Source organism: Melanostigma gelatinosum (genome assembly GCF_949748355.1).
Source record: "Melanostigma gelatinosum genome assembly, chromosome: 22".
Lineage (NCBI taxonomy): Eukaryota > Metazoa > Chordata > Actinopteri > Perciformes > Zoarcidae > Melanostigma > Melanostigma gelatinosum.
In genome coordinates this window covers 12,850,507-12,863,960 of record NC_136655.1, presented here as the reverse complement: position 1 = coordinate 12,863,960, position 13,454 = coordinate 12,850,507, and the positions used below count along the sequence as shown (strand labels likewise).

General features: G+C 42.8%; 1 protein-coding gene across 1 annotated transcript; it reads right to left on the bottom strand.

The window, feature by feature from the left end:
• Positions 1 to 209: 209 nt before the first annotated feature.
• LOC306795734 (monocarboxylate transporter 2) lies at positions 210 to 12,851 on the bottom strand (the record flags this gene model as incomplete). Its single annotated transcript, XM_079294336.1, has 4 exons — positions 12,632 to 12,851; positions 5,993 to 6,136; positions 1,200 to 2,003; positions 210 to 490 (listed from the first exon to the last, which is right to left on the bottom strand). The coding sequence occupies exons 1-4, from the start codon at positions 12,846 to 12,848 to the stop codon at positions 210 to 212; spliced, it is 1,446 nt and encodes a 481-aa protein (XP_079150462.1). The 5' UTR covers positions 12,849 to 12,851.
• Positions 12,852 to 13,454: the final 603 nt, after the last annotated feature.

Below are 13,454 nucleotides of genomic sequence, written 5' to 3'. Positions count from 1 at the left end.
TGTCTCTGTGGTTAAACATTTCTGTTGTAGTCGCCGATGCTCTTTGACAAACGGCCTCCTCCAGTTGTTGCTTTGGCAGTTCGTTTCATGGAAGTGCAGAGGACCCCGAATAGAGCGTGGTGGACCACCGAGAGGCACCTCTTGGCTTGGAGCTCAGTTTGATCGCAGTGGACGGAGGCGAGGCTGAGCTGTTGGCGGCGCAGAGGGATCTAGATGTTGGTTTCCCGCTGCATAGGTTCACAGTCCTTTTCACTTTTGCCGACCAGCTCATCCGACGCCTGGGCTTCCCCGTCAGCCTCCTTCTGATCCAGAACTTTGTCTGGATCTTCCGTCTCAGTCCGTTTGTCTATCTCTGCACACTTGCGCTCGCGCTCCAAGAGTCTGTAGTTGATGAAGTTCCCGATGAAGAGCCAAATACTGGCCAAAATCACGACAGCGCCACAGCAGAAATACATGGCCTTGTAGTTTTTTGTGAGATCAACCAGTTTCCCTGCAAGACAAGACACAAGGTTTTAAGATGCTGAAGTATCTCCGCAGTTATAAAATCTTAAGCATTACCACATAGAACTGAGATGTAATTTATGAAAAACATGGCTAAATGTCAACTATTGTTATATCTACCCATTTAAATGAAGGCCTGGTCATAATTGCATTTAAAAATGTTGTTTTAATGGAATGGCCATGATTGCAATTTGCTTACAAAGAAGTAAATCAAAGTATTTTGAGTGAATTTTGATGAACTTTGACATACGATCTTGACAATGCTGGCCGTCTAGGGACCAGAGAGTTATAGCACCCAGCAAGACAGAAGCTATCTCATCTTATTTTCTGAACCCCCCCCCCCCTCTCCCAAGAGTATAAACTCTCCCACGGCAGAGTTTAGAAGAAACAAAAGTCACTGGTATTGTTTCAACATATTGTCCCATTAGCAACCAAGCTGTCTTATTGAGCTGTTGTGACTTGATGAGCATGCGTATATTAGCAGTTAGCTCACAGGTTGATGGTAGTTTGCCAACAAGCTACTGGCAATAGTCACAACCAAGCTTCTTAAAACACGGTCCCTTTCTGGTGTGACTGGGCCTTATTAATATTGTGAACCAACTCTAATAACCAGAAGAGCTAAGAACACTTGAAAGTACAGGCAGTAAAAACCGTGCATGTAATGGAATGAAATATGCTCTCAGACGGACTGATCGTACCTGCTAAAGGTGGACCAATGAGGACCGGGCAGCACTCCACAATGGTGGTGAGTCCCACAGCGCTGGAGAACTTCTGAGGCCCGACAAGGTCCATCAGCGTTTCGAACAGCACCGAGCTGACCATGCCAAAAGCAAAGCCGAAGAACATCACATACACCACCAGACCGGTGTAGCTTTCCACCAGTGGGCAAAGGATGTGGCACACTCCATTGTACAGCACAGCGAAGCTGAAGAAGTACTGGATCTTGGGCCGGACCCAGCGCGAGTTGGCCAGTAGCCCCATTGAGGGCCTGGCAAACATGTCAACAAAAGCCAGAATTGAGAGCAAGAAGGCCGCCGAGTACTCATCCACGCCCATGTCTTTAGCGAAGGCTGCAAGGAACACAATCGGTGCAAAGAAGCCCAGGAACATGATGACGTTGCCCGACAGGTAAATGAGGAAGCCACGATGCTTGAAGAGGGACAAGTCCAGGTACTTGTTGAGTATTTGCCAGGCAGTGTGCTTCTCCTTTGTCGTGGTGGTAATGGCGGCTACCTCTTCGTCCTTCTTGAGCTTGCTGGGCGGTGGCCCCAGAGGCCTCATGAGGGACCCGGCCACACAGCAGTTCAATAGCAGGCCACCCAGGATGAGGAAGCTGCCTCTCCAGCCGAACTGGTTGAAGAGGTACTGGTTGAGAGGAGCCAGGGTGCTGAGGAACACCGGACTGCCGGCCATCGCCATCCCGTTAGCGATGGGACGCTTCTTACAGAAGTATCTGCCTATCATAGTCAGTGCTGGCTGCAGGTTGAAGGCTAGCCCAAGTCCTATGAGCAGAGATGATAGACTTAATTAAGTAACAATTATGCGGCAACTGTTAATGTACCAATGCTAAAGAACACAAAAAAATATCTATTTAACTTCCTATTGACCTATAAAAGAAACCAAGTAACTGTTTACCTCTGACGTACTTGCTTTAAGACCTAGCTAACAATGGGTGATTAGCCATGCTAGCACCACGGCTCTAAGGCAAGGCAAGTTTATTTGTATAGCACATTTCAACAACAAGGTAATTCAAAGTGCTTCACATTAAACCATTAAAAGCATCAAAACATAAGGCAAAAGAAAAGGAGATTTAAAAACAATTAAAGAAACAGTGTAAGAAATAAAATTCAGTAGTAAAATGCAGAAATGCAGGAAATTGATTCATATATTAATTGAATGTGGTTCAATTAAAGGCAGTAGCAAACAGAAAAGTCTTCAATCTTGATTTAAATGAGCTGAGGGTCTCAGCAGACCTGCAGCTTTCTGGGACTTTGTTCCAGATATGTGGAGCAGAAAAACTGAACGCTGCTTCTCCATGTTTAGTTCTGACTCTGGGAACAGAAAGTAGACCGGTCCCAGACGACCTGAGGGGTCGGGATGGTTCATAAGGTAGCAGCAGATCAGAGATGTATTTTGGCCCTAAACCATTCAGTGCTTTGTAAACCAACAGCAGGATTTTAAAGTCAATTCTTTGTTGGACAGGAAGCCAGTGCAAAGACCTCAGAACTGGGGTGATGTGATCCACCCTCCTGGTCTTAGTGAGGACTCGAGCTGCAGCGTTCTGAATCAGCTGCAGCTTTCTGACGGATTTTTTACAGAGACCTGTAAACACACCGTTACAGTAGTCCAGTCTGCTGAAGATAAATGCGTGGACAAGTTTTTCCAAATCCTGTTGAGACATAAGTCCTCTAATCCTTGATATATTCTTCAGGTGATAGTAGGCTGATTTTGTAATTGTCTTGATATGGCTGTTCAGGTTGAGGTCTGAATCCATAACTACACCTAGATTTCTGGCTTGGTTTGTGGGTTTTAACATCAGTGACTGAAGCCGAGCGGTGATTTTCAATTGTTCGTCCTTGGTACCAAAAACAATTACTTCTGTTTTATCTTTATTTAATTGAAGAAAATTCTGGCACATCCAGTTGTTGATTTGTTCAATGCAGTTACCCAGCCCTTGTATGGGATTATAGTCCCCTGGTGACATAGTTATGTATATTTGTGTGTCGTCTGCATAATTATGATAACACACTTTGTTGTTTTCCATAATCTGAGCTAGTGGAAGCATGTAGATGTTGAACAGAGGAGGCCCCAGTATTGAACCTTGGGGAACACCACATGTCATTTTAGTCAGCTCTGATGTGTAATCAGCTACAGACACAAAGTATTCTCGGCCCTTCAAGTAGGATTCAAACCAGTTAAGTGCTGTGCCAGAGAGTCCCACCCAGATTTTTAGTCTTTCTAGGAGTATGGCATGGTCGACCGTGTCGAATGCAGCACTGAGATCTAGTAACACTAAGACTGAACTTCTGCCATTGTCTATGTTTAAGTGGATGTCGTTGAAAACCTTAACAAGAGCAGTTTCAGTACTGTGGTGCTGTCGAAAGCCTGACTGGAAAACATCAAAGCAGTTATTTACGGCCAAGAAGTCGGTCAGCTGTTGGAAAACCGCTTTTTCAATTATTTTACTTAAAAATGGGAGGTTTGATATTGGCCTATCATTTTTCATCGTTGCGGAGTCTAAACTAGCCTTCTTTAGGAGTGGTTTAATAACTGCAGTTTTTAGGGCTTGTGGGAAGACACCTGAGAGAAGGGATGTGTTTACAATATGTAAGAGATCAGTGGTCATGCAGTTTGAAATATTTTTGAAAAAGTGTGTTGGTAGAATATCCAAGCAGCAGGAGGATGACTTCAGATGTTGTATGATGTCTTCTAGGCTTCTACGGTCGATTGAATGAAATTGTGTCATGATATTTGAATGGATGTTAGATCGGGACAACACATATCCTGTGGGTGATGTGGAGGCACTGACTGCTTGTCTAATTTTCTGAATTTTGTCAGTAAAAAAGGAGGCAAATTGATTGTGGATTGGAGTTCAGCAGCTTCCGACACTGGAGGGTTTGTTAGCCTGTCGACGGTAGCAAATAAGGCGCGTGTATTGTTCTTGTTTTTGGTTATGATATCAGAGAAGAATGACTGCCTTGCATTTCTAAGTTCCACATTATAATTGCGAAGTCTCTCTTTATAGATGTCACAGTGAACCTGGAGATTAGTTTTTCGCCACCTGCGCTCAGCTTTCCGACACTCTCGTTTCTCTATTTTGACCAGCGTAGCATTTCTCCAAGGAGATCTTTGCTTACCCGAGACAGCCTTCACTTTAGTGGGTGCAATGGCATCAATAATATTTTTAACTTTAAAATTGAAGCCATCTACAAGCTCATTGACTGAGAGGCAAGAGAGGGCTGGTGTGGAGGAGAAATTCTGAATAAATAGTTCACTGGTGTTTTCAGAGATGTAACGCTTTGTCACAACCTTGGTTTGGACATTTGTGTGCAAGGAGATTGCACTCTCAAAGAAAACACAGAAATGATCAGAGAGTGCAACATCAGTCACAGCGACCTTGGAAATGTTTACACCTTTGGTGATGATTAGGTCCAGAGTGTACCCCCTGTTGTGGGTGGGTCCTGTCACATGCTGAGTCAGATCATAGTTATCAAGGACACCACATAGTTCTATAGACTCTCTGTCCTGGGGATTATCAACATGGATATTAAAATCACCAACAATAACAACACAGTCAAAATCAATACAGATTACAGACAGCAGTTCAGTAAACTCATCAAAGAAGGTTGCACAGTATTTAGGCGGTCTGTAAATGTTAAGGAATAAAGCTTGAGTGGAATTCAGAGCCAGTGCTCTTGTTTCGCTCATGAAACTGAAGTTGGGAGGTGATGATTCAATAAGAACAGCTGCACTGTTATCTTGATTTAACCAAGTTTCAGTTAAAAACAAAATGTCCAGTTTGTGCCTAACAATAAAATCATTGATTAAAAATGTTTTTCCTGACAGAGACCTGACATTTAATAAAGCTAAGTTTCATGTGGGTATCTAAGGATCATCCAACACTGTTATAATAAGTGCCTGCAAAACTAATGAGGTTCCCATCAGCCTCAGTTGCATTTTGAGTTCAACGCTAATTAGAAATCGTTAAACGTTAAATTACGAAAAGGTAAACATAATACCTGCTAAACATCTGCATGCTAGCATGGTCATTGTGAGCATGCTGCCATGCTAGTGTTAGCATTTAGCTCAAAGCGCCACTATTCCTCAATGCAGCGTCACAGAATGTTAAACCAGAGAGACAATCTCACTCATACAAAGATGGCTGGATAAGATTTAGAATTTGTAATGCAAAGAGTCGTTCCAACAATAATTTGGAGTAAATCTAAAAAAGTATTTTTTCTATTGATGTTATATATTTCCCAATGATATGATCGGCGTCAGCCAAAGGCTTTGCCTTTTTCCACACATTCCCTCTTCCAAATGAAATGCCATAAAGGCTTCTTTCAGTAAAATTATTTTTAATATTATTAGTATTGAATGAATTGCCCCATTTAAAAGCCTTGGTGCAGAACATGGCACAGTTTGCTCTCTACATGAGAGTATTGATCATTAGATGGTAGATTATTTATTTCATTTGGATTTAAATGGGCTGTGGAATAATAGTTGTGCTGTATCTACAGTAAATATATGAAATATGGCGAAAAGATTTGATGAAGCCTAATTAGGGAAGGAAACATTTCAGCTTTGTAGCCTGCTATTTGTCAACCTCTACTAAGACTACGTTTGAAGTAGCATTTATAATCATGTTAAAACAGTAGAATACAATTAAGGCAAGAACCAGAACAGATAGTCCTGCTCCTGCAACAACACTTTCATTTTTAACCTGCTACTCAGAAGTAGAGGCTCATCAAATGGACTTAGATGGACTTACCACCGATAACTCCTATGCAGAGGTAAAGCTGCACCACGCTGGTACAGAAGGAGGCTAGGATCATGCCAGTGGCCGAGAGACAGCCCCCCATCATGACGATGGGCCTGCAGCCGTATGTGTTGACCAGTATGCTGCTGATGGGACCTGGAGCAAAGGGAAGCGATGAGATCAACCCACACATGTCGGATGTTTACAGTAGGCAGGATAACTGAAAGTGAGTGCATAATGATTTAATCTGGTTAGTGCTGCACGCCAGCGGGAGCCCCGCTTCTATGTATAGAAGCAACTAAGCGGTTTAAATTTTTAAGCACGGCACTCCCATCGCCTCGTGCCAAATTAAATTAAGCGAAGTGACTGACAGACTTTCATACAAGACAGTCAGTTTCTATTCAGTATGTTTTTTAACATGCTTTTTCTAAATTGGAAAAACCTTCAGCTGCATCAATCAACAGTCTATTCTCCAGTCATTCATATAAGCCAAAAAAAGAACACATGACAAAGCACTCTCTCATTTCTGTAGTATGTTATGTTTATATTCAGGCAGAACTTTAGTCACAGAGAGCCGGCAGAAAAGGTCTTAAATGAGGTTAATTAGATTGTGACCGAATCCCCACTTTAACTATATGATCTAAATGACTTAATAAAAAAGGTCAACTGTAATATTATTTGCCAAACTGCCCAAATTAAATGTGCGTTGGGTCTTGCACAGCCAACTGGTTCAACTTTGACAGATTGTACTCACGGTACCAGAAGTCAGGGTTTGTTTACAACCTATTTGATGATCAAATTTATGAATGAGTATTTAAAAAATCTAAAATATATATTTTTCTATCAATCTAGATTGTTATGGCAAGAGTTGCCTGATTTTCAAGATATCGGCCGTAGAGATGCTTGCCTCCTCTCCAATATAATGGGACGAGATGGCAACTCTGCTTGTGGTGCTTAAAGCGCCAAAAAAAAAAAAGACATCTGAAAAACTGAACAGCAATGTCTCTCGTTACTCAAGACAATCCACAGACCTTGTTGTGTGCAGTTTCATGGAGGAACTATGGTTGAAAGAAAAAAGTTCCTTCTGTCTCTTTAGCAGCTAAATGCTACACCAGCTAGTTGCTAACTCTGTCAGTGAGCTGTTAAGTCGCGTACAGTTTGTTTATCAGAGGTTTTTTGTTGCAGCCTGCTGCACTGAACTAGAGCACTTCAATTGTGGGCTGGAAAAATAACAAAACTATAAACTTGCAACGAGTGCAGCTGGAAAATGTTAGCATGACTGGTAGGGATGAAAACTACAGCCACAGAATACATGACGGACAGAAAGACCAAACCCATTCAAATTGCAATGACTCAGCATCTGTATTCTCAGTCATCACTGTAAATGTTGTTCAGTCGATAATGAGGTGAATCATGAGTATAACTTCAGAAAAGCCAATACCTTTCTGGGCTGAGGAAGGTTGTTTGTATTCCTGGGATATGTTGAATTTTTTGCAACTCTTACTTTTGAGAGAAGAGTAAGACTCTATATTTTAAATAATATTTGTGCTGTGTTTCTTTGTGTTCCTTTGTTTAAATTTCTCCATTTGCGGTGTATGAGAGCATTTGATCAGCTTCATACATCTCGGTACATTACATCCTATGAATACCGTGGCTGCTCGAAGCACTTATCTGCATTTTATAATTGACACCGTCCCCTCGCTCTATGCCCAATCTTAAGCACAGGAGGTGTAAATCGAATGGGGAGGGAGGAAAGTAATGACAGATGCGTTTTTCTGAAGTAATACTCTCATTACCAGCCAGAAGATGTATCACATTTCTGCCAGGCCCAGTGCAATTTAAAAAGCCACAACGGGCGAGGAGTCATCTGACTTACCGGTAATTTGCGCCGCATGAATCTTTTTTCGACCTTGGAGGAAAGTTCTCCCTCATTTGCATCCAGCGCAGCGATCAGTATTCTCGGGGGCTCGGCGGGACCCGAATCGGCCGAGATGAGGAAGCCCCTGAGCCTGCACATTACCTCCCTTGAAAAAGGCTTATCATCTCCTGGCCAGACGCGGCGTGGACTTCATTACACAGTGGACAAAAGCCCAAACTAAATATAACCACCTAGATCCCAAAAGGGAATGACACATATAGAAATGTGTCAAACCGCTTTTTTTTTGTTTTTTATCCACGAACCTTTAATGCGAGCGTGATGACGCGAGGATGCTGGCCATCCATCACACTTCAAAGAGGATAAAGTCGACAGAAATGGAAGCAAACTGCTTTTGAAAGCCGCTCTGCAGCGAGGGGACACGGACACGGACACGGTGTCCAGCCAGCACATTACACAGACATTTGCAGGCATTGTGATAAAAGTTTATGCACATTTTGGAGTTTAGAGCCGTCTAACAGCGGGCAGCATCACACTGGATGATGTTGAACATGGTGGCCTAGGGGTTACAGAAGTGGGCTGGTGACAGGGAGGCTGCCGGCTCCATGTCCCACATGGTTAAATCTAGAATGGGAACTTTTACCACCAGATAAGTGAATCAAAACGTCACTATTTCAATGCTAAACCAAAAGACGCTACAACGCCCTGTATAAATGAGGGGAACTCGTGTGTGATGATTCTCTGTGGGTTTCTCACTACAAGGGACGGCCTTCACATTACATGTAATCAGTTAATCATACGTCAACATAAAAATATTGGTTATAGCAATTTCAGATATTTCTCTGGAACAATTTCCGTTACTTTGGAGAATTTTCAGAGCTCACTGACACCATTTGGATGACTTTTGTCCCGATGAGACCGGTTAGCGGCATGCTTTATGGATTATGTAATCTACAGCAACAAGCCCGGTAAAAGACTGCGGAGGATAACTGCTCAACCAGTTGAGAGTAAATTCACGCTCAAGAAAACCTTTTTCAGAGCAAAGAGAAAAATAATGTTTAAAATGTTTGTGCAGTTGAGAATAATGGTTTAAAGCACCGACTGAGTCTTCATCAAGTTGGAAATAAAACCATAATTAATGGTAGCTGGTATTCTCTGAAGACAAACATGACAAATAAAATGTATAAAAGAAATATAAAAGGATTACTGCAATGCTTCCCTGAAACATAAGTTTCATTTTGCCTCATGATAAACCACTTGACAGGTGTGTTTGCTGTTTTTCTGGCACTCTGGCATCTACCTGTGTCTATGACCGACAGTGAATGTAATGCAGGCGTGCCTTGTTTTCATGCCGCCTCGCCCCAAGGTCAAGTCTCTCTCTCGATCAGCGACACTGATCCGACACGGACACGCAGCTTAGAAGACGTCATCACAGGGCGACGCTTGCTGCGCTGCCTGAGGGAACGAGTGACGGTCGCTTGCTTCACAGCGGTGTGATGTAACGCTACGAAGGGTCGAGCTGAGAGAACGCACAACCCTGCTTTTCAGAAGGACACAGAGTGATAATAAATGAGTGCCGTCATGTGGAGCTTGGAGCTTGGAAACACGCCTGCTCTCACTTCACTTATAAGCTGACACCCAACTTAGAACAAAGGGCCCTCGTTGTCTATTATTTCACGTTAGTAGCAGCACATTATAATATATAATTCGGACATATAGCTATTATGGATTATTGATCTGCTCTCTATCCTTGTCTTTGTTGGAAATGCTGTTTGCCAATTAATTTGCATGGTCGCTCAGGCAACTGTAAAACTGTATTACACCAGAAGGTGAGGCAAAGAAACTGCATTAACGTGACCCTGAGCGATGTCTTTGAAGCAACACATGTTAAAGTTACGGAGTCTGGGGCAGCAGTTTGTTTACATTGTTAGTTGATAAAGACGAGATTGCATTGCTTCCTATAGTCCCGTAGGAGCAGGCGAGTCACAAAAAAGCAAAAAACTACACAGCTGAGCAGTTGTTATGGCTCTTAAACCTCTGAATCTGAATCTTGGTCCAGAAACTGAACCAACTGTACACGGAGATCGAGGTGTGGCTCATGATCATGACCATTCATTCAATTTATGATGAACTAATAATAACAACAAGCTTGTTATTTCCCTCTTTCAAAAGTTATATTGTGCGTCGTCATTTTTCACAATTTTTAAGTCATCTAAATATTGAAATGAAAGGATTACATACCCCTTCGGCTTATACATCTCTGTCTAAAAAAAAGCCTGATTTATATTTTGAGTTTGTGAAAGGTTGTCGACATAATGTTTGCACTGGACAGTACTGAGGACTAAAAGGTCCTTTCTGCAATTTAGAGTGATTGGATAAATATTACTGGGTGTCTGAGGCTGTCGGCCATTATCAGGCAGGTTCACAGTTATGACTGAGCTGTGTAAACACCCCCACCCCCACCCCCACCCCCAGCAGTGGGGAAAGAGGTGTCAAACAGTGATTGCTTCATCAGCGTAAGAGGCAGAACAAGAGAGCAGATGTTTTAATGAATAGCTGATGAGTGCAATCAATATGAATGAATGAGTCACACGAGCCGCTCGCTTAGTAACTGCACATATTGACGCCGGCACCACATGATGACATACAGTCGTTGAAAAGCTAAAGCAGCACTTGGCGATAAGTGCAGAACTGTGGAGTTTGAGTCTGTTCCACAGCGAGGAGGCCTGACCACGTGTCCGGCTGCTTTGTACAGTCGACACGCTGCGATAATAAATCTACCAAAACTGGTTTACAATTGAAAGGAATTGAATCCCACTGATGCAAGTACGATTACAGTTACACAATGGAGTACATTACTGTGTCTGTAACACATTCAAAGACCGTCAGTTATTGCTTAATCCCTTCTATAATAATCCTTCAGTGTAAACGTTAAACTTCTGCAACTTTGGCAAAAGCTTCATGTCTCAAATTCTACTTCTAGCTGCTTATCCTACATCACTTTATGTTTATCTTAATTATGCATTTCCAAAACACTTATGTTTGTGACTAATTATGAATTCTTAATTATGAATTATTAAACACTTTTATTATATCTACTGATCACACAGTTCTTTGCTCAAATTTCTTACAGAACCGTGACGTGGCCGACACTAAGGATTGATCTCTCGGGGAGGTCAGAGGTCAGCCAAGATGCTTTTCCTTTCACCAAAAACTGAATATTTTGTTCCAATATTATCATTTTTTTCAACTTTGAGGGATCTCATCATGAGCATAATAGACGCCCTCATTTGCGATACAAGGCTACCGGTTCTGCAAATACATACAACAGCGACAGCAGTGACCCAAATATTACGATAGCTGTCAGCGCTGTGTCATCGCAGAGCTGTCGGAAATAAACAACGAATGGTTTGAGTGAAGTTACATGCCAAGAAGACCATCTCGCTGAAGCAGAGTGGTGGTCCGTAACTTTAAAAAAAATCCATTCCAGGTGATGTTAGAGTGTCCGGTGCAACAGAGGACCTGGACACGACCTGCATACCTGCATGATTTAATGAGCTTTCAGAGAGGAACTAGTCAGCATGGCAGTAACTGATTAACCTGATTTACCAGCATTTGCTGCTTGTTCCTTTTCACAGATAGTGTCCACAATACAAAACAAACATTAGCGTCTTTAGTCCATGTGCTACTCAGAGTTATAGGAAGACAGTCTTGAGTGAAGCAGTTACTTAATTGCAGTTAAAGCCGCGCTTTAAAACACGGGAAATGAGCTTTCCAGCACGGCTGCGGACCGGGTACAGATGGGGACAACAGCAGTGGATGGAGTGACAGGAGGATTACAGCGTGGACAGATGGCAGCCGTGGCACTGCCAAGCAGAAAGCTGCGGGTGCCGAAGCCAAAGTGGGAAATAGAGCAGGTGATCAGCGCAATAAGGTGGAGAAGATGACCCACGGATAACACATTCTGAGCCTCCAAAGGATTCTTATTCAACAACGCAAGACCAGCTGAGGCGTAGTAATTTGCGATAACATTTAAAATCCCTTTTGAATTCATACAAAGCATCGGTTTTTTTGCATGCTTTTATAGTAAATGCCATTTTTCTACCAACAGGTACATTTTATGTCGGTTTCTGATACTGATATAAATCCTCATTTGTTGCTTCAGCGTGGCAGAACGTGGTGGTTTTGTGGCTCAGCACGCGATGCCGCGTCTGCATCTTGAGCTGCGGTGCTTTTCAAAATCCAGGTCACGATCTGATGACACAACAGACTTCCATCTCTGTCCCTTGAACAACAAACTAAGTGTACGAGTGCAGCAAGAGCTCAACAAGACCAAACACTGTTGAGTAAATCACAACAGCGTCTGCTCAGGAAACAGCGCACCATCTCTGTGCAAGAGAAATAATCCCCCACGACACGTGTAACGAAATGAAATCTCAAAGAGACTCCCCTAAAACAAAAACAAAAAAAAAGATGAACATTGTGATTTGAAGGATCATAGCGAGAAACCTGGATTCAAGCTCTTCCTGGGTGAGCAGCACCATTATCGTTTATTATTATTATAATAAATGAAACGCATATTGTAGACCATTCTGTTTGGCTCTTTCTGAAATTTCAGATCATATTTACTAGTGAGTGCAGTTAGTGACAGTGTGGGCTCCATGGTAGCTCTGACAGCTTGATGGACAGTGTGATTTTTTTAGATTCGATTTGCTTCCACAAGAAAACGAAAATGTCAGCAACTTTAAAGTACCATAAAGTTAAAATCAACTCACCTGCAGCATACATGACCGCAAGCATGATGGAGGAGATCCACGCGATCTGGCTGTAGGAGGCATCGAAGATGATCTGGATGTCTTTGAAGTAGACTGTGATGGCCTTGGGGAAAGCGTAGGAGAAGCCGATGGAGATGAAAGATGCAAACACCACGGGCCACCCCCAACCGCCGTCTGGTGGGGGCACGGCGGGGGGACCTGTGGACGGGGGCGGCATCACTGGCCCGCCTCAGCGCTGACTATTCACTGCAATGACAAGACAGGGAAAGGGACAGAGGAACATGAAACATCACCACCAGCATTCTGTGCCTCGTGTCTTAGGAAAATGTCAAAGATCATCAACTGACAGTACATATCCGATCACCGGGTGTGGCTCATATTAACGGTACACTAGACAGGTGTGGGATTCTAAAGGTGGTGAATAAATATGCGCCTTTATTTAGACGAGCTGCCAGTGGCAATATGACACGAGCGGGACAAGGACACACCAGAGGTCCGTATCCTGCATTGGTTTCAGAGGGTGTGCACTCACTGCACCTGAGGGACCAGAGCAGTCCCACCCAGTATTCACCTTGAAGTAATGGAAACAAGGCGGAAGCTGTCAGCTGACTATTTACACGTAAAGAAAACAATCTCCACTTCATACTTTTTTTTTTTTAAACAAGCGAACTGTCAAGGAGAAACACAAACTGACACACACACACACACACACACTCACGCCATAGTATAACATGTGTAACTGTTGTGTTTTAGCTCTTTCTAACCTCATTAGCGTCACCTTTCTAATCAGCCACGAATAACTTACAGCTGTATAATTAGCTCA